This window comes from Notolepis coatsorum (assembly GCF_963971535.1).
Source record: "Notolepis coatsorum genome assembly, chromosome: 8".
Lineage (NCBI taxonomy): Eukaryota > Metazoa > Chordata > Actinopteri > Aulopiformes > Paralepididae > Notolepis > Notolepis coatsorum.
The window spans coordinates 129510661-129533015 of NC_140172.1; the positions used below are offsets into that span (position 1 = coordinate 129510661).

Below are 22355 nucleotides of genomic sequence, written 5' to 3' on the forward strand. Positions count from 1 at the left end.
CTACCCAACCCCCCCCCCCCCCCCCCTCTAGGATGGAACCTCAACCTAGGTATGTAATTTCATCTTCCCTTGTGACAATATTGTCACCCACTGTAACCGAGAAGCCGTCGGTCTTGCTGAGTTTGTTATTTGAACCGAAGAGAATGGACTTTGTTTTACCCAGGTGTAATAATAGTTTGTTATCAGGGAGCCAGATGCAGATTTTGCCGAGTTCTGAGATACAATACAGCTGTGTATTGTCGGTGTAGTAGTGAAAGCTCAGGGTGCTACTTATATTCTTATTATTTGACCTTAACATATTGAATGAATAATCTCTTATTGTGTGTTCTCCCTATCACACACGCGCGCGCGCGCGCACACGCATAGGAGTGATTGAGAGCCCCTGTTTGACCAGTGGGTGGCAGCACGCGGCAAACACCTGAAATATGCATAGCCGTGTCAAGAAGAAGAATCGGTGTCCCTCATTGGCTGACACGACTAAATTAGCTCCTCCCAAACCCGGATGTTTTGCTACTTCTCACTGTAGCTAATTAGCTAGAGTGCACAATGGGCTGTTCAAGCTCGTAACGTTACTTCTTCTCATAAAACATTTGTTATTATTTGCACCGAAGATGCTCCGTAAGACAAAGGACACATATCCCTTTGCGGAGGACAGTTTTAGCCGTTTTCTGTCGCAAAGTAACATGTACGGACTATGTCAGGCTGGAGAGCAAGAACTACTCGCTGCGACTCTCAAAGGGAAAGTGGTTTGTTTCAGGTACCAAGACCTCCAACAAAAGATCAGACCAGTTGCCAAAGAGGTCCAGTTTACATACATACCAGGTGCGGTGGGATATAACATGAAAACCGTCTAAATTCGCTTTAAGTTAGGCTACCAGTACCTTCTTAAAAGTGTAGGTAACGCATACCTCATCTAACCTCATAGCAGACATGATTTAGCAGCGTGATTTAACAGGTTCATTAGCATGTGCTATTTAGACGTGACATAAAGTTAACTAAAGTTTTGCTTTATGCAACCCAGATGCATCTGGTATAGGCTACTATTTGTAAAACATGATGAACACATCATCTACACATCATCATCAATCATATACATCATCTAAAGTGTTACTTCATAATCTGCATACATTATCAACCATTATTTCAAAATCAATGTGTAAAAGTTTGTCAATATAATCTCAACGTGTGTCCCCCTGTCAAACTATATGTAATACAATCCTGTTACATTCACTCCATCACAACCCAATCTCAGGCCTGTGTTATTATCCATAGATGTTAGATATTCTTACTTGTTTAGAAGTTGAATTCCTGTTTTTGTACCTTTTCAGTGGATGCAGAGATTGTATCAATCGATGCTTTCAACAAGTTTCCACCCAACAGAGGGCTGGTAGTGGGGATTACATTTATAAAGGTATTGTGATTCCAAAACGTTCAATGTATAACTTTAGTCTGCAATAAAAAAAAAACATGTTTAGTGATGGTCAGTTGTTTTCATCCCTCAGGACTCTGGTGACAAGGCCACACCGTTCCTTAACATCTACTGTGACTACGAACCCGGGTCAGAGTTCAACCTGGAGTCCATCGCACGTGAGAACAATCTGCAACACCAGCTATAGTATAGGGATTCTCCATTATGGAAAAAAAATCATAATCGCCATTATTTTATTTTGATTGATGTTGAAATCATGATTAGAAAAACACATATTTGTTGAGAACATCGTATGACGACGACTGAATTAGTATGACCTTTCTTCTCGACCAAAGGCTGCCTTTCTGTCATCTTCTACAAGTTACCAAAGACATTTAAAAATAACTGGAGAAATTTGCCGTGGCGCCCTCCTCCCTCTCAACACGAGATGAAACTACTGTTGGTTTGAGGGGAAGGGGCGAAGCTCACTGCTGTGAAGGAAGGGTGCGCTGCATTTACACCACAAGACAAAATGAGAGCAACACGGCACAACATGCGGCACAATAATCGCTTTATCTGGATTATCTTGTTTTCATGATCGTGGGAAGCCAAAATCATGATTGAAATTTAAACTTGATTAATCGTCCAGCCCTAGTATACAGTGATCAGTCCCTTCGAATGGACTTTGCCCCACAGTCACAGTGATATTAATGTGCTGTTATGTTCCCTGCATAGAGAGCTGCCTGAATCTGGAGCTGCAGTTTACTCCCTTCCAGCTATACCACACAGAGTAAGTAGTCAAGCTGAATTATGGATGTACTTAATGTTGCGCTGTATTGATCACCGCCATGTGGTAACTTTCTTTGCGGCATATACCTTCTGAAGTAGCTGATCATTACTGTAATGTGTGTAGAACTGCGCCTTTGATGAGCACTTTTTGAAATAGCCATTGTAGCATTACGTCATAATTGCCATTCTCTGCAGATTCCTGAAAAATGTATTCTCTTATGTGATGTTTGTAGATCAGGCGTAGAGTAGGGCTGCAACTAACGACTATTTTGATAATTGCTTAATCGGACAAAAGGATAAAAAGATACATTTTAAGCAAAAAAACGAAACATTATTCTTCGTCTTGTACAATGCTCTTGCAAACAAACAACTTGCAAATTGACGGCTATAAAACAATATATGCTATACATCAAGAGTGCATCAAGATAAAAAAAAATGTTTAAGGTCCCATGCATTATAAATGGCCTTTTCCAGTGTTTAGCATTGTTTCCTAGCAATAGGGGATTATATCAATGTGGTCTGTGTCGTTAATTATCATATTGACTCATCAGTCTAGTCTCGAGTTCACGAGATCTTCCCTCACTCAACTAAGCCGTTCTGATTTGACTCGCAATGTGACGTAGCAAGGAGCTGGTTGAGCTGATTGTGATCTGATTGGCTCTGTGGTTGTAGTCACCGCCCACAATTCGCTCAACAACAGAGCAGTGGATTACTTCCTCAAACGGGTTGCGCGGGTGCCGAGAGGGAGAGAGGGATACGGAGCAACGGGAGCATTTACACACAAACCCAACTGTGTGTGTTTTCGGGACGCATCTCTCCTCTCTCTCTGTCACTCATCTCGGAGCCATTTACACACAAACCAAACTGTGTGTGTGTGTTTTCGGGACGCATCTCTCCTCTCTCTCTCTCCCTCTCTCTTGTCTGTCTCTGTCTCTCTCTCCCTCTCGCTCGCTCGTTCTCGCTCTCTCTCGTATGTATCACACTGTGTGGGTGACTGTCACTCAAAGCGCTTATGGGCGGAGCCCAGCCAAATCAGCCTGAAATCTTGAGGTCGAAAGATTATGCTTTTGAGTACTTGATTAAAAATATAAAACAATGAATGAATGTGAAATAAAATGACATGACGTACCGTTGCTTCCTCAGAGTGCAGTGTGGAGACGGAGGCAGTGAAACAGTGTTTCTGCTCAGCGGTCATGACCTCAGGATCCATCTCTACAAGGAGGTAAGATGGACGACTGAAATCAACCATTAATGACCGATCAGTGTTTGAGGACATCCTTGTTTCTTCAAAACATCAATGTTTCTGTCATTTTACGGGAAACAGCCTCATTCTCTGATTAACATCAAGGCACGTTTTAAATTATAAGAGGTGAAGGACTTGTCGTACAGAACTTGTAAGTCGCTTTGGATAAAAGCGTCAGCTAAATGACTAAATGTAAATGTAAATGAAGGAAACTTAGCCAGCAGACAAAGGACCATGTTTTTTTTTAATGCTTTTTTCACACTGAAGAGTTATATCTTGAAAAATATTAAGTACATCTCTGGCATCACACTAATATTTACAAAGTGTGCTGGTCTTCAATAAGTATCTAATTTGAACAGAGGTCCTTCTGCAGTACTGCATTCTTTTACAGAAGGACAATAACGTGAGGAATGCAATTACGATGCCTAGTTATTGGTCAGTAAGTCTCCAGTTGAGGACAGCCTGTTGACATGGATGTATTTCTCATGTCTTAAGAATACCAGAGATAAAGCTACACCATAAATCCAATAGCTACTTTTGCCAGCTGGAATATCTTGCGGTTGCCATGACTGATATTTTAACTAACTACAGAAGCATGATGGAAATCAGCGGACGACACATGGATTTCGAGTCATGAAGGGATGAATGCTAGTGGAATTGAAGCCTGTTGCTTTCATGCACGTTCACACGAAGAAATCAGAACACACCGTCGAGCAAATCTCCAGTACACATTCAAAACACACTTGGCAACCTGCGGTGCATCATTAAAATTGGTGCATCTCAGGTGTAAGATTAAAATGTACGTGTCACGGGTGAGACTGTACACCTGAAAGGGTTCATTGTTGTCCGGCAGCGTGGCTACATGAGTAGAGCTCTGGGGGCGGCTACGTGGTGCAGTGGGCAAGGCGCTCACCACGAATACTGGAGACGCTGGGTTCGCCTGTTCGAGATGAGACGCTAAACCGAGGTCCGGACTGAATTCGGTCATTAAAGAACCCAGGGCGCCTATCGCAAAGAGTAGGGGCTTCTCCGATGTCCCTGGCCAAATTCCCAATCAGGTCTCTGACACCAAGGCCACCTAATCATCCCTTCCCCTTAATTGGCTGATATCAATCCCTGTCTCCTGAGCCGTTCAGCCATTGTGTAGTGTGCCGGGTGCCAGTGTATGGCAGCCATTGAGCCTGCATAGCCCACGGTTGGGTGCTACCAGTGGTGGTGAAGGAGGCAATTTCCACCCTACATTGTGGGGAGCGCTTTGAGGGTCTAGAAAAACGCTATATAAATGTAATGAATTATGGATGAATGAATTATTATTTCTTCTTCCCTGCAGAATGCATCCCTCCACCAGTTTGAAGAGCAACCGGTGGAGAAACTCTTTCCTGAGCTACAAGAACTGCCCAGCAAGTCAGTCTACATTCCTGTAGCTCTTCCGTGTATAATTCTAAACGACACGACCAAGTAGATAAAATACGTACATACGTAAAATATGTATGTTTGAGCACATGTTCATTATGTGTTAGGAGCAGGAATGGTTGTGCTTTAGCTAGGGATTAGCCAGACCATAGGTGTTGGCAGGGAAATGGTTAAACAGTTGCAGGGCTACTAAGCTAATATAATGCATGTTTTTGTTAAAACTACATTTTGTGTTGGCTAAGTCATAAACAGAATCATCAAAGAATAGCAGGCTATTCTCTGTCCTCGCTCCACAATGGTGGAACAAATTTCCCAGGACAGCCGAACCCCGTTCAATTTCTGCCGTCAACTAAAAACACACTTCTTCAATCAATATATGAATTGAAGAAGAAGAAAAAATACTAACCTTCGTATTGTCTTTTAATATCATGCACTTTGCTAACTATGGAATCTTCCTTGCCTATATTACTACCTACTATGCTAATTGGCTGCCTTTTTATATAGCGCTTTTATCCAAATCGCTTTACAATTTGTTCCTCACATTTCACCCATTCACTCACACATTCACTCACCGACGTCGGAGGCAACCATGCAAGGCCAAGGCGCCAACCTGCTCATCAGGAGCAATTAGGGGTTAAGTGTCTTGCTCAAGGACACATCGACACGCTGCCCGGGAGGAGCGGGAATCGAACCGGGAACCTCCGGATTGCCAGACGACTGCTCTACCTCCTGAGCCACTGTGTGCTCAGGACTGTAGCACCCGAGTTCAACACTGTTTGAGGAACTTTGTTACTCAGCTAACAGAGTTGTACCCTTCCTGCTGACCTGTTGTACAGAATCTGTAAGTTGCTTTGGATAAAAGCATCGGCTAAATTACTAAATGTAAAAACTAGGGATGTTTGATATTGGCATTTTTACCGATATCCGATATTGTCCAACTCTTAATTTCCAATACCGATATCAACCGATACCGATATATGCAGGGTTTCCCCCCCCAAAAAACGTGGAATTAACACAACATTATGCATACTTTTCACAATAAATAAAATAAGAATTTGTTCTTACTTGCTTGCCTGGGTAAATAAAGTTTAAATAAATGTAAATGTTTTTTTTCTTCTCGAAAACAGATACCGATAATTCCCGATATTACATTTTAATGCCAATATCGGCCGATAATATCGGACATCCCTAGTAAAAATGTAAATTACAGGAGCTGTTGTAGAGAAGAGTCAGGTTCAGTCCAGTGCTCTCCGTGTCAGAAGGTTCATGTGATTGTTTGATGTTACTGTGTGTTTTTTTACCACCATCCCGTCTCCCTGCAGTGTGTTGTGGCTGGACATGCTGAGTATTCCTGGGGGCCGACGTCTCTCCGCTTTCGGCTGTCAGAACGGTTGTGTTGGACTGGCTCTGGTCAATCAGACTGGACCTGGTGAGCAAGGCATAGAGCACCACTAGGAGTCTGTGGAACAGCGGTTGGCCTAGCCTGTGTGTTATTCGGCCCAGAGTCTTCCTCTCATGCACTCTTTCTCACGTAGCGCCAGATTATGCAGATCCCTTCCCATGTATCCTTGAGGGAGACGATGAACCACAAAGAGGTTAGGTGTAAGAAGAGGGCAGACGGAGGGCGGCTACGTGGCGTAGTGGGCAAGGCGCTCGCCACGAATGCGGAGACGCTGGGCTCGCCTGTTCGAGCCCAGCTCTCCACATTGTTTTCAGTTTAGCTGGTCGTCCGTACTAATACACATTGGCCGTATTAGGGGGTGGGAAACTGATGGGTGGGGATCGGGCGTTGTGGACAGCGACTCCTACAGGTCGGTTGGTGCGCCTGCGCAGTAGAATCAGGAAGTGTCGGGGGCAGCGTGAGCCTCCCACGCGTTACTCCTCGCCACTGAGAGATCGAGCTGCGCAGGTGAAAGGATGCGACTGCTGTTACCTCAAGTACCGGAGGGGACTTGTGCTATGTATGACTTAGTCCACATTGCAGCCGGCTTGTGGGAGGCAAGAAACAGCGATCGTGACAGGGGAGGGTTGAATTGGATGATACGAAATTGGGATGGGAGAAAATATAGAAAATGGGAGAAAAAGTGGATAAAAAAAAAGAAGAGGGCAGACGGGTGGGAAAGTGAAGGGGTGGCGATGCCCTCACTGAGAACACAACACCATGTCATTAAACTGACTTGTGCAATAGAAATCAACTGCTTCAATGTCAGGAATGTCATTTTCAATAGCCGTTGTTGGGGGCGACAGTGGCTCAGGAGGTAGAGCCGTCGTCTAGTAATCGATTCCCGCTCCTCCCGGCAGTGTGTTGAAGTGTCCTTGAGCAAAACGCTTACCCCTAACTGCTCCCGATGAGAAGGTCGGCACCTTGCATGGTTGCCTCCGCCGTCGGTGTGTGAATGAGTGAATGGGTGAATGTGAAACATAAATTGTAAAGCACTTTGGCTAAAAGCGTCTATATAAATGCAGACCATTTGGTAAATCATCAAAAAAGGTTAAATACGTCATCGGTATGCACCCAAAATATAACAAAAATCCCTCATCCGCTGCATGACATTCTGAGTTTAAAATGTCAATATGTTTCTAAGACCCTAAACACTCAAACAAGCTTCCTCTGCTTTTACTGGTACAAGACATTTTACATCTCTACTCCATTGGTTTGGTGGAGTCCCGGGTCGCCACATTTCTCTCTGAGCCGGTGACAGAAGTAGCCTCTACGTCTCTGCCACCGTTTCCTTCAGGGGAGTGGCTCACGGAAGCTCCACTGCTCCGACCCCTTTTAATGAAATGCATTATGCATGTGGGAGGTACAGTGTGAATATGCCTAAAGGGCATATGTGATCAAGTGAATTCTTAATTATGCTGTTATGTAATATCATCGGGTTCTCTTGGAATCCTTGAGATGAAGAACCAGGGAAATTCCAAATGTATTTATCAACGGTTTCAACTTGACAACATACATGGATCCACGTTTATTTGCTGTTCCAATGTTTGATAAGATAAGATATTCCTTTATTGATCCCCTTGGGGAAATTAGGGCATTGTGTGTGTTTGTGTGTCATGTTTATCATATGTCATGTTTATCATGGGGATATTGTGTGTGTTTATGTGTTACCGGTATGTCATATTTATCATGGGGATATTGTGTGTTTATGTGTAATTATGTCTTGTTTATCATGGAGATATTGTGTGGGTTTATGTCATGTTTATCATGGGGATATTGTGTGTTTGTGTAATTATGTCTTGTTTATCATGGAGATCTTGTGTGTGTTTATCATGGGGATATTGTGTGTGCTTATGTGTAATTATGTCATGTTTATCATGAGGATATTGTGTAGGTTTATGTGTATTTATGTCATGTTTATCACTGGGATGTTGTGTGTGTTTATGTATCAGAGGTCCTAAGCAGTTGGCGGGTGTATCTGGACAGCCCTATCTCCACGGTGCTACTGTTCCCTCTGGTCTGCCCCGCTGAGTCCAAACAGGCCGGCGCTGACACGGGACAGAAAGGTATGTGATTGGTCCGCTCTACCTGCGGGCCTCATGCCACTCCAAACTATTCATGCCTCTCCCCTACACCCCACTGTACTAGATCTGGGCCCTGATAATTTTCAGTAGGGGTGGACGGTATGGTCTAAAATTTATATCACGGTATAATTTGAAGCATAGACGGTAACGGTATATATCACGGTATCAGTGTTTCCGTTAGAATAATTTTTTTTGCCTGATAGGCAGGCTATATAAAGAATGACATCCTCAAGGCATGTAGATTTATAATATTTTAACTTAAAACTAGGCTACTTTTGCGTATAAAGTCATTATATTCCAAATAAAATAAGTCCCGAGTCCGTGCTGCTCCCATTGCAAACAGCCGGGCTGGATGCTGGATTTTGCTAGAAGCATAATGTAGCTGCAGAGCAGCAGAGCCAGCGGCGCTTTCAGGTCTGGTCACAGCTTTCAGCCGTTGGGTGGGGGGGGGGGGGGGGGCGCTGTTTAGCGGACCTGACCTGAAAGCGCCGCTGGCTCTGCGGCTCTGCAGCTGCATGCTATTCGCAAATCCACTGGTGCAGCCGTCCTCCCGGCTCCCGCTGCAGCCGTCGTTATCATAACACTACACGCATATCATAATGTTTACAGCAAACTGTAGTTGATCACCAGGTATGTTTTATTAACGTAGAATAATTCATATAAGAAAAACGATAGGGACATCTCTTACCTTTCTCCACTGGTTAAAAATGCCAGGAACTGAAATTGAAACTTGCTGTGCGCCGCGGTGATATGTGTTTATTATGAAATGACAATTGCGTGTTGACACGCCCACTGCGCGAAGCCTCCTAAATAACTTTTTCCAGTTTGCACATATCTATTATCTATGACTAATTCTATCTATTTTTAGGGGCAAATGCGATTGAAATAGTCGCGCTGTGGTTACATGACGTCATTGCTATTTTAGAGCTGCGCTACCGGTTACACGGTATAGTCAAAATCCATACCGTAGAGCAAATTAATACCGTTTATACCGTATACCGTTTATACCGTCCACCCCTAATTTTCAGCATAGCTTGACTTAAGCCAGACCTTTCAGTTCCCCGACGTCGGATTTTCTAAATCACTATGGCAACATATCAAGAAGTTTGAACCTGGTCGAGGGCAGGGTTTAGTTCAGTTAGCTGGATAAACCATGGCCACGCGCTCGCAAAGAAATGCCAGCTCCCTTCCTGAAATATTTCTCACAGTCTAGATCCCATTATACCATTCTGAATTATGTTTTTGTTCTTCGTTTATCTAGAGGAGGCTTTTGAAATGTAAAATAATATACCTAAAATGCTGAATGCTCTGTCCTCAAACCATTCACTTATATATGTAACAAATCCTTTTTGACTGGTATTTTTCCTGATGAAATGAAAATGGCCAAGGTGGTTCCAATCTTTAAAAGTGGTGACATACATACTATATCAAATTATAGACCTATATCATTGCTACCTCAATTTTCAAAGATACTCGAATTTTTTTTTGTAAATAGACTTGATGGCTTTATTGAAAAATATGGATTATTGAGTGACCATCAATATGGTTTTAGGAGCAATAGATCAACATCCTTAGCAGTAATAGATTTTGTGGAAAATATATCAACAGCAATTAACACTTTAATCGCCAAAAACGCTGGACCACGTCTTTCCCCGCCATGCGCATTCTGCCAAAGACGCGTCTTTGATATCAATATTCCAAAAATCTGTGATCGAAATCATATTTCTCCCCCGGAGACTTGAGATCTACTGTTGAGCCCCTCTCAACTCTCCAACGGTTCAAGAGCGCCATCTGGTGGCGGATCGCCCAGAGCGGAAACAGAAAATGGAAGCTGGTGCTCATTTCAATTGGGTCCGATCACTCGGTAATAGTCCCAGGACTCGAGCTAGACACAACGGATAGCAATCCGTTACCATTAACTCGATAAACAACATGATTTGGACGTATATACTATTATACAACCTGGAAATGGATCGCATATTTCTACATCCCATAATAGGAATATTTCTGTTCCACGCTCATCGCCCAACGCTATGAGGAAGCTACGGTAAGATTCAGCGTTATTTTTTAACGTGTTTGTTACGACCCTGGCTCAAGGCACGCAACCTATGTGCAAAACCGACACCAAAACCCTGTGCTCTAACTCAAAATGCTACTATAGCAAGGAACTATTAATGTAAATGTAAACTAATGTACTAATGTAAACCCAACGGACACGGACTGGAAGAATGTGACAGCTCTCCCTCTAAGCACCGACTCTGCATGTGTGTTACTAGGGCTGGCTTTAAAGCTCCCAGCAGGTAATCAATCAGCACTAATTGGCTAATTGGCAGCCCTCACCTGCATGCCCCGTGACACAGGAGTAATGACACAGGAGTGAACAGCTCCTGGTACATAACAGTGTTCGATACTAACTGCTCTAATGATCATATCACCCACACTAGATGAATCATCTAACGTTGGCCACGGAATTATAAACGACCCCCCCCCCCCCCCCCCCATCCGGTCAACATCAGATGATCAGTAGTAACTTATAGAAGCACGTCCATTTGAAATGTTTTATCTCGCGCAGATTCCTATCAAACTGTATTTCATCATCAATATAATGCATTTGGGGCTATAAATCACGTTCTGGAGAAAGCTGCAGAAAACGATAAAAACATACTTATACTTTAGACCGTATTTTAGTATGAATATGTTAATGATGAAAAAGTATAACGTTGCTACACCCTGAACAATAGATATAGGACGTTGAATGGGCCATAGTAATGTCAATTTAGCAATACAATTTAAAAAGTTATAGCCCTGCAAAGAAGGTAAACATCCCCATAGACAAATAGAGCTGGCGTGGGATGGTTTATTCTGAATTTAAGCCTGGCGATCAAAGTGTTAATGAAAAACAACCCTCAATAGGTGTATTTATTGACTTACGTAAAGCATTTGACACAATTGATCATTCCCTGCTTTTACAAAAAAATGAAAGGTATGGAATAAGAGGTGTCACTCATCATTGGTTAAGAAGTTATCTAGATAATAGGTTTCAATATGTAAATATTAATAATACAGAATCACATCTTAGAAGAGTAACTTGTGGTGTTCCACAGGGTTCCGTATTGGGACCCAAGTTATTTATAATTTATTTAAATGATATTTTTACAGTATCGAATATTTTGAAAATTGTTACATTTGTTGATGATACTAATTTACTTTGTTCAGGGGAGGACATAAAAGAATTATTGAAAACAGTAGAAAGGGAATTGATAAAGTTAAAGAAATGGTTTGATAGGAATAAGTTGTCTCTTAATGAAAACAAAACTAAATGTATGGTATTTGGTGGTGTTCCTACCGACTGTGAAATTAAACTGAATTTAAATGGAACCGAAATTGAAAGAGTATATGAAACAAAATTCTTAGGTGTGATTATAGATCACAAACTCTGTTGGAAGCCACATATACAATATATCAAAGGTAAATTAGCCAAATCTGTTGGCATTCTGTACAAAACAAGGGAGCTGTTAAACCAGAAATGTTTGCATACCGGTATATTGTATTTTTCACTTGTGGTGCCATACATGTCATATTGTGTTGAGGTCTGGGGGAATGTTTATAAAACAAATATAGATCCTATTATTAAACTACAGAAAAGAGCTATTAGAATAATAAATAAAGCTAGTTATCTTGAATCGACAAATCCATTATTCATAAAGTCCTGCACATTCAAATTTGTAGATATGGTTTACATAAAAACCTTGGAGATCATTTTTCGTGCTAAGAGTAAGAACCTACCAGCTTGTATTCAATGTCTCTTTCAACCAAGAGAAGGAAAGTATAATTTAAGAGGGTTGTGTATTCTTAAAACATATAAAAAGGTAAGAACTAATGTAAAAGCTAGATGTGTTTCAATTTTGGGAGTTAAATTGTGGAATAGTCTTAGTGACGGGTTAAAGTTGTGTACCTCTCAGGGGAGATTTAAAAAGGCCATGAAGGATAAAATAATACAGGAGTACAGTTTTGAGTAAAACATCAAACATTTATTTTCTCTTTTCTTTTTTCTCATAAAGAAAAAGAAAAAAAACGTATATCTTGCAGCATATTTAAACATTTTCTTTCTTATATTAAAGTATATTTCGTTTTTAAGAATTGTAAAGGATAGGCAAAAATAAGCATGTGCTTCAGCCTATTCCTTTTTTCGGTCATTGAGTTTGGATTTTGTGTGTGAGCTTACTTTGAATATGTACATTTGTGATTTTTTCTTTTCCTTTTGAAAGTCCACACATGTGAGTTTTTGATTTATCTGTAAACAAAGACCGAAAATAAAACTATTCATCATCATCATCATCATCATCATCATCATAATAAATCATATTCAGCCTATAGATTTACTTTGTCCTAAATAATGCACGTCATATTTATACGGATACGGCGCTTGCACGTCGCGACACACAATGTGGTTATTTTAATAACGTAGCATTGCAAATGTGAATCCCACGGGGATATTTTTAATGAATGAAACCTATCGGGCGTTTGGCTCTGATTAGTTTCATATTCTTCGCTGTTGATGTATTTGCTTAACGGAGCGCCCGGATTGTCCTGAGTATCAAGTCTGGTTCGAATTAACGAGACTGAATCAGCGTTCGAGGAACAGGGAAAGCCCGGATTTAAACATCGGATTAATTGAATCTGGATAATGGGACTTTTGATCGACTTAGTTGAACCAGGTACGGGGAATAGGGCCCTGCAATCTCCAATATGTTTGGCCATCCATTATGTATTGGAAAAACAATATTCATTGCAGATTGTTATTTTCCAGGTGTGGAAATAGAAAGCTACAACCTACTGGTAACCAGTACCATAGAGACGGCTGTTGTCTACAGGTCAGCATCAAATACCCTCATACATGTTGTAGATTCCAATGCAATAGACCTTTTAAAGGAACACTTCACCCATAAATTAGAATTTGTGTATCAGTTACTCCAACCGTGATGCCTTGAATTCATGAAGACTTTTTATTTTCTCCATGGTGTTTATAGAAATAAGTTAAAACGATTAAGTTAACAATAGCAAAACTATAATAATAATAATAAACTTTATTTGTATAGCACCTTTCATACAATAATTGCAGCCCAAAGTGTTTCACAGCAGTAAAAAAGACATAAAGTGCAGACATAAAGTTAGGCATAGAATAAGCATAGAACATTAAATCACATAATTTTCCATATTAGGATCTAACATCTTAATAGGCCTCTTTGTTTCCTATATCAAAACATCCACAAACTCCCAAACACATCATGCATCAAGTATGGCTGCCGTTCACGGCATGCAAGGAAAATAAATCTTCATGAAGGCATAATAATAATAAATTAGATTTAGAGAGAGAAGCGCCTTTCTCAGACTCAAGGACACTTTACATAAAAAGAGAAGCTATATAAAAAGCAAGATAAGAATATGAATATATATGTATAGTAACAACAGGAAAATAAAACAAATAGAAATGAAAAAGGAAGCAAGGTGCAGTCCATTTGAAAGAAACTGAAACACAAAATAAACAAACAGGATCAGTAGCTTAAAAGAAAAGAGTCAGGGGGGAGGCTACTTGGGAGCGAAGGCAAGTGTGAACAGGCATCAATGAGGGTGGGGTGGTAATTGATATACACATTATAATTTTGGGGTGAAGTATTCCTTTAATGCTGTCATTATACCACTGCGTGAGTTCAGCGTGTCAGTGTGTTGACCGTCGGGACATGTGGTTCTCAGAAGCGTTCAGGAGCGCGGCGTGTCCCGTCCGCTGTACCTGGCCGAGAGCGACCAGTGGGACGCCGTGCTCTGTGCCCTGGTCATCGACCTGGACTTCGATGGACAGAAGGAGGTGCTGCTGGGGACCTACGGACAGGTCAGTGGGACACGGTTCCTCTTATACCCGTGTGAACTAACGCCGGAGACGGTCCGAGGAGACGGAGCGCTGCGGGAGTCTCGAATGGAGACATCCGTAGGACGGCGGTGTTGAAGAATCCCTTTTGTTTGTTCTAAGACAATGCTGTAGCTTAGATCTCACTCCTAGGAGAGACGATGGCCCCACTCCCCCCCTAGCCCCCCCACAATGGACAGGGGGTAATTCCCTGCCAGGTAAAATGCGTGGCCCCTCATTAATTTTTCACACATATACTGGGATTTTGGTTACAATTGTTCAGATTTATAAAAAAAATTCTACTTGTTGTGTGCGTTTCTTTTGTTTATACTCGTTAGCACTCAGCCTGGCGCCTACACTACATCTGGCCGAATTTCCCTCTGGATAAATAAAGGATTTCTATTCTATTCTATTCTATCCTATCTGGAACTGTCACACACACTACCGTTCTAAATAACTTCAGGATGCTGCATTATCAGTGGAACATGCATGAAAGTGCAATGTGGGCAGATAATATCAGAGCACTAATACAGACACCCTGGTGATCTTGTGAGCCATCAGTACTAACATGACAGTTGTGGGAGCTGTTGTAGAGAAGAGTCCGGTCTGCAGGAGAGCTGGTGCCTTGACTTCTCTGTGATTTTGGTGGCCACCATGAGCTCATTTGACCTACTTTGATCCATGTGTTTCACTAATAACACTATAGTGATCTTGTCCACGAGCAGAATCGATGAGTCCGGTTCCACCACAGTGGCAACAACAAAACCACTGGCTATAAAACAAATATATTCATTATTTTATGTGGTTTCATGTTGAGTAAAATTACAACGTATTGCATTTTAAGATGAAATGTGAGTTGTAAAGATGTTTTGAATTGATCACAATCTCTGCTAAAAGGTTGGGAATCGAGCGGTGAGTGGTTGCCATGGTAACTGGGGAGTCTGGCAGGAACCACTGGATGGCTCATGTGTAGAAGCTGGTCCAAGAGGGAAAAAACACAACATTGCAACACAGAATGATCCTTTTTGGTCTAATTAACCATTCTGTGTTGTGACTTCCAATATGAAAGAAGAACCAATGACATGTAGGACACATTCTTAGATATGGATGACAAAGAGATAGGGGTCAGGTCTTAGGTTAGTCCCCATCATCAACATGGCAGCAGAGTGAACAGAACAACGCATCATAGCTTTATTCACAGACTAAAATAGCTGTGTAACTTGTTCTTTACCATTAAAAAGTAGATTGGACCAATGCTATTGAACATTTAGCTGGTGCAACATGGCAGCTGCTAGGGAACATCTAGCCCACATCTGGCCCAGGTTTACTTCCTGTTAGCTGTTGATATTAGAAAACATTGCAACAGAGAGCGGCTAGGTGGTGCAGTGGGCAAGGCGCTCACCACCAATGCAGGAGACGCTGGGTTCGAGCCCAGCTCTCCGCATTGCTATCAGCTTGGCTGGTCGTTCATACTAATACAATTGGCAGTATTAGGGGGTGGGAAGCTGATGGGTGGGGATCGGACGTTGTGGACAGCGACTCCTACAGGTCTGTTGGTGCGCCTGCGCAGCAGAATCAGGAAGCGACGGGGGCGGCGTGCCCTCAAACGCAGACCCCCGACGCTGAGAGATCGCGCTGTGCAGGTGAAAAGATGTGACTGCTGCTTCCTCCTTCCTCGAGGGGACACGTGATGTAAGGCTTAGTCCACATTGCAGTCGGCTTGTGAGAGGCATGGCCTAACAACGTTCGAGACAGGGGAGGGTAGAATTGGACGATACGAAATTGGGATGGGAGAAAAAGTAGACAAAAAAAAAAGAAAACATTGCAACAGGAAATGCACGTGGGTCCATTTAGAATGTTTTTGTTAAGTTTGAAATGGTCCATAGGAGACTAGAATCACTAGTGTAGAGGTCTAAGCACCAGCCCACCAGGGTTCAATTCCCGACATCGGTACCTCCGGCTCGGTCATCCCTACTAACACAATTGGCAGTGTTCACAGGTGGGAAGCCAGTGAGGTATGAGTCCTGGTCGTTAGAACAGAGACTCTTTAAAAAAAGAAAAAATTGAAAACTTTTTTTCCCATCCCCAATTTAGTCGTTATGACAATTCCCTGTTGGTCTTGGGAGGGTGTGTAGACTATCTCATGCCTCCTCCAATACATGTGGAGTTGCCAGCCGCTTCTTTTCTTTTTTTTAAAACTTCATTTTTTAGCGTTTATCGCTTTTCTGGTCAAGCATGACCGACAGATGCAGGGTGAAACGGGAGGGAGAACGGGAAGACATTCGGCAAATGACGGCGGGTCCGGGAATCGAACTCGGAGTCAACCAGATCCGTGACGCAGCACGGTATTCCCGTACATGGTGAGCTACTGGAGCTCCCCCAGCCGCTTCTTTTCACCTGACAGCAAGGAGTTTCACTGGGCGAACGTAACACGTGCAGAGGTTCACGCCATCTCCCCCAGATCCCCTCCCTGCTGAACAGGCGCCCCGACCAACCAGTAGGAGTCGCTGGACTCATACTCCACCAGCTTCCCACCGGCAAACACTGCCAATTGTGTTCGTAGGGACGACTGACCAAGCCGCAGGTACCGCTGACAGCTGGATTCGATCCCAGAGTCTCTGCGGTGGTAGGCGAGTGCTTAGTCCTACAACAAGTCAGACTCTTACTGGGCGTCTGTTCAGCAGGGAGGGGATCTGGGGGAGATAGCATGAACCTCTGACCACATTAAGCTATCTTAGTGAAACTCCTAGCTGTCAGGTGAAAAGAAGCGGCTGGTGACTCCACATGTATTGGAGGAGGCGAGGCATGTGGTAATCTACACCCAACCCAGGCCGCCAGTAGGACCGTGCAATGACCAGGAAGGGAATTGACATAATGACTCAATTGGGGGATGGGAGCAAATGAGAGACAAAAAAAAAGGGAGAGACGAGAATGACTGACTTCTTTTGAGGCCCTAATGATAACCAGGTTTTTCCTATGTATCGTTCTGCCAAACAGGAACTGCTTTGCTATAAATTCCAGCAGCCAATGAGTGGGGGAGATGGACATTTTCAACAGCTGTGGAGGCGTAGCTTTAAGAGTCCCTTGCTGTCCGTCATCTACTTGGACTTGACCGGGGATGGCTTGAGAGAGCTGGCCGTCCTAACGTTAAAGGGACTCCATATTCTGCAGGTATGTACTGGGCAGCTCAAAGGTCCATTATGTTCCATATGAAGGAGGACTATAGTTTCCTCTTGGGGCGAGTCTCCCCAGCCTCTTCACCTCACGGCAGAGTTGAGATCAGTTCACTGAATTCAGGAAGTGGATTTTCTTTCAAATTAAAATATTGAAAAACATTTGGCATGAAAAGGTTGCACTGTACAACCTATTGACGAGTATGAGAATGGATGTTCTATTGTTAGAAAAGTAAACGCTGATTTCTGTAGACATTTCAAGTTGATTGAATTGAATGTGAAATGATCCCATCCCTTCCTGTGTTTACCAGCCTGATAACACCTTCCTACCTACCTACAGTATCTACGTACCTACCTACCTCCCTACCTACTTATCTACCTACTTACTTACCTACTTACTTACCTACCTACCTACAGTACCTACCTACAGTACCTACCTACCTACCTACCTACCTACCTACCAAGGTGCATGCATTATAGAGGAGTGAATATAAGAGTTCCTCAACTCTCTTAACCCCCCCCCCCCCCCCAAGTTCCCTCTACAAACCACTGGAGAGCTGGGCTCAGACATATTATTTAAACAGGCAACCGTAATGCAGGGGTTATTGATGCTACAGTATCAAGTATTATAGCTCCCTCTTGGGGTCAAATCTTGAACCCACGAGTCACGTGCCTTCCAGGCAAGTGTACAACAGATTAAGGGGATAGTTCAGATTTGTTTTTACATTAAGTTGTATGGAATACTCGCTAATAGTGTAGCTGATGCAATGCCATTAGCTTGCTCACCGAGTCCCGTAGTCGGAGTTCCTGACCCCCAGAAAATGGGGCCTCGAGACAAAAGTGTTAATCCACACCTTAAAGGAACGCGCCAATGTTAGCCTAGCTTAGCACAATGAATGGAAGCGGACATGACCGGTTAGCCTTGTCCAACTAACACCTCTCCCGAAGGCTAACCGGTCATGTTTGCTTCCATTCATTGTGCTAAGCTAGGCTAACGTGCAGCCAGATAGCTTTCTACTGAACGCACAGAGAGGAAACTGGTATCTATCTTCTTGTCTCTCTCTCTGGAGAAGACAGTATGCTAATTTCCCGGCTGGGCCGCTTTCCAACACGCATAAAGCATGGAAACACTTGAGGACAGCGGATTCTAATTTCTGGTGACTGAAGCTCTTGCCTGCATGTTAAGGTGTTGATTAACACTGTTTTGTCTCGTGATCCCATTTCTTTGCTCGTTTGATTCTTCTCGATTCGCTCCGAGCCGGCGGCAGGCTGTGAGTAAAGGCCTCTACATGCTACAGCAACTTCAAAGCAACTCCAACACAACATCAGCGCGATTTCAACGCGGTTGTTGCAGAGGGTCTTGTAGACTGTGTTGCGAGGATGTTGCGTACATCTCCCCAAAATCTAATCTAAACAACCGTTGCGTTGATATTGCGTAGCAGTGATTGGTTGGTAGTGAATGGGGGCGGGGCTGTCATAGAATAATATTGGTCCTGCAGCGAGGAATACCATCCTCCATTGTTGTAGCCAGCCAGCTAGCGTTGATGATGCTATTCAATGCTCTATCATACCCAATTAACGTCAATGTCATTCAGAATTTATTAACATAGCTACAACAACACACAGTAACGTTAATATAATTACATGCATCATTATTTACGATGAACGGTGGGGCAGTTCGAAAGGACTGGACACTGACAAGTTGTTAAACAGCAATCAATTAATTTAATATAACAGGTAGTTCGAGCTGCATTTTCGTGCCTACAACCACAGCCACAGGGATATATCCAGCTTTGACGAGCTCGCTCTCCTCCTGCCGATTAAATTCAGCAGCTCTTCCTCGACCTCGAGTGCCTGTAGCTGCCTGCATTTGCACAAAGGCGTCCATCCCTGCTGCTAGCTAACGTTAAAACAAACCTAAAGTTACACAAGCAGAATACATCACAAATACTTCCGGTCAGGGGATTTCAAAATAAAATAGCGACGTCTAAAAGCACCGGAAATACGTTTATTTTGTACATTATCTAACGTTAACACGAACCTAAACTAACTTTAGATTAGTTTAGGTTCGTGTTAACGTTAGATAATGTACAAAATAAACGTATTTACGGTGCTTTTAGACGTCGCTCTTTTATTTTGAAATCCCCCGACCGGAAGTAAAAATAATGCTTCTTTTTCTGCTTGTTATCAATGGGTTGGTTGAGAAGGGAAATTTCATCTATCTAGGGAACCTAGCTACATCGATCCGGGGTACAATGTTGCATAGGCTGCACATCGATGTTGCAGAAGCATAAAGGCAGAGTGTCTGCAACACCGTTGCTTTGTCGATGTTGTGTTGCAGTTGCTTTGAAGTTGCTGTAGCATGTAGAGGCCTTAAGCGAATAGCATTGCATCAACTACATTACTAACAAGTATTCTATACAACTTAATGTAAAAAAAATTATCTAATTTACCCCTTTTAAGCTCATTCTAAACAAAGCATTGTCTTGAATTAACAGAAGGATAGTTGTTTCTACAGTTTGGACTGACCTCTGTCCAAATTTGTCACATATAACCTACAGACATTGTAGACGACCACATGGACATTTGACTTTGTTATTTGAACCCTTGCACTGAAGAACCACATAAGTCCATTTGGAAATGTCTTGGACAGCCCATGTACTTGCAGCTGTGAAGTTAATCACTAGATCACTTGGAGTGTGACTGATATCTGATATGAAGTACTCAACCGCTACTGTAGTTAACTATGAATGAACACAACACTCTAACTTACCATCTTTAGATAATAAAGTACTCAACCTCTACTGTCTTTAACTGTGAATGAACACAACACTTTAACTTACCATCTTTAGATAATAAAGTATTCAACCTCTACTGTCTTTAAATATGAGTGAACACAACACTAACTAACCATCTCTAGATAATAAAGTACTCAACCTCTACTGTCTTTAACTATGAATGAACACAACACTAACTTACCAGATAATAAAGTACTCAACCTCTACTGTATTTAACTGTGAATGAACACAACACTTTAACTTACCATCTTTAGATAATAAAGTATTCAACCTCTACTGTATTTAACTGTGAATGAACACAACACTTTAACTTACCATCTTTAGATAATAAAGTACTCAACCTCTACTGTATTTAACTGAGTGAACACAACACTCTAACTTACCATCTTTAGATAATAAAGTATTCAACCTCTACTGTCTTTAACTGTGAATGAACACAACACTTTAACTTACCATCTTTAGATAATAAAGTACTCAACCTCTACTGTCTTTAAATATGAGCGAACACAACACTCTAACTTACCATCTTTTAGATAATAACGTCTGATGTGCTCATTTCACATGTGACCTTTTGGCTCTGGCTCCTCTAGCACAGTCTGACGAACACTGCTGACCTGGTCCTCAGTCGACTGGGCCAACGCGGGTCCCTGAGGACGACAGCAGGCTCTGAGCTACAGGCGGCTACAGGCCAAGACGCAGAGGAGAACAAACACAAGGCAAAGAAGGAAGAGTGCTCCACGCCGCCACCTTCAAATTAATAATTTGATACTTTTATTAATTAATTTAATTAATTAAAAAACGTACTGTGGTTCTCTTTACCTCTGCTACAGGGATGATGCTTTACGCCTTAATCATTTTCAAAGATGAAACTTGTTTGTTTATTTATGTTTGTTGATCGGGATTATAATTTTTTTGTAATGACATTACACACAATAGAGGAAAGTAATTGGGGCGTTAGGATTTGACAGTGATATGTATACAAATATGTACAAGTACAGTATGTTAGTATGATACTGATCATAGCCATTGTGACAGTGTATACCAGCCAGGTATTTCCTGACACTTATGGCTAGTATGGTTGTCATTTAATGATAATTACCTGCTATTTGATACTACCAGCTGTTGTTTGCGACCAAGATGTCTGCAATAAAATAGGCTGACTATGAATAGCCTACTGGGGTTGTAATAATAATACTAATAAACAGAAAACATTACAATCTCTGTATTTAGCCTATTTTATTTTATTTTATTTTGAGATAACACTGCATGCTCTGCTTAATTCCAAGGGCTTAGTTTTGGTTTCAACATTGGGGGAGGACGCTTTAAGCGGGTGGTCTCAGGGTCCTCCCCCGAAATGTTGAGCTTCAAACACTTTAGTGCCTGCATTCTGGTGTACTTTTCTGCATCAATTTATGGTGGAAATTTCTTTATTTATGTAAAGGAAAAGACAACATTCAGGTAACCGCTTGATTGATTGAACATTTTATTAACAGATTGCAGAATGGGTACAATACAGTACAGCTCAATACACACAATTGTTAAAGGGGAACTATCTTATAAATGGCCTTTTTGAGTGTTTAGCATTGCTTCCTAGCTATGTGAACTTATATTAATATGATCTATGTCTCTAATTCTCATATTGGCGCATTCTTCCAATTCTCCTCTCACAATATTCACCCTCACTGAACTGAGTCATCTGAAAATGTGCTGATTTGTGATGTCAGAGAGACTCAGCTGCATGATAATGTGGCTGTGTGGCATCAGGCTCATGATGAGCTGCACACAGTGGTTGGAGCCCAGGCTCGAGATCTTGAGGTAGAAAAATGCTGTTTTTGAGGCCTTGATTAGAAATACAAAACAATGAATAAAAAAAAATTACAGAGGTGTTCCATAGACTCACAGGAATTGTGTAAAAGTGCCCAAATAGTGAAAGAAATAGTAAAATAGTTCCCCTTTAAGGGGATGCAGACCAGAGAAAGACTTTTGTCTCGTTTACATCAGGGTCCCCCATTTTCAATTAATCACAAATATAATGCGGTAAGGCTATCAGGCATTCTGTATTGCTTTCAAATATTTATTCTATAGTTACAGGTGAGACGAA

General features: G+C 42.1%; 1 protein-coding gene across 1 annotated transcript; it reads left to right on the forward strand.

The window, feature by feature from the left end:
• Window positions 1–519: 519 nt before the first annotated feature.
• Window positions 520–21471, forward strand: kptn (kaptin (actin binding protein)). The gene is made up of 12 exons (XM_084319816.1): window positions 520–822; window positions 1329–1411; window positions 1503–1587; window positions 2144–2198; window positions 3341–3419; window positions 4771–4844; window positions 6176–6282; window positions 8247–8360; window positions 13189–13252; window positions 14133–14268; window positions 17281–17454; window positions 20845–21471. Exons 1-12 carry the CDS (start codon window positions 612–614, stop codon window positions 21010–21012), a joined length of 1350 nt encoding a protein of 449 aa, XP_084175942.1. The 5' UTR covers window positions 520–611; the 3' UTR covers window positions 21013–21471.
• Window positions 21472–22355: the final 884 nt, after the last annotated feature.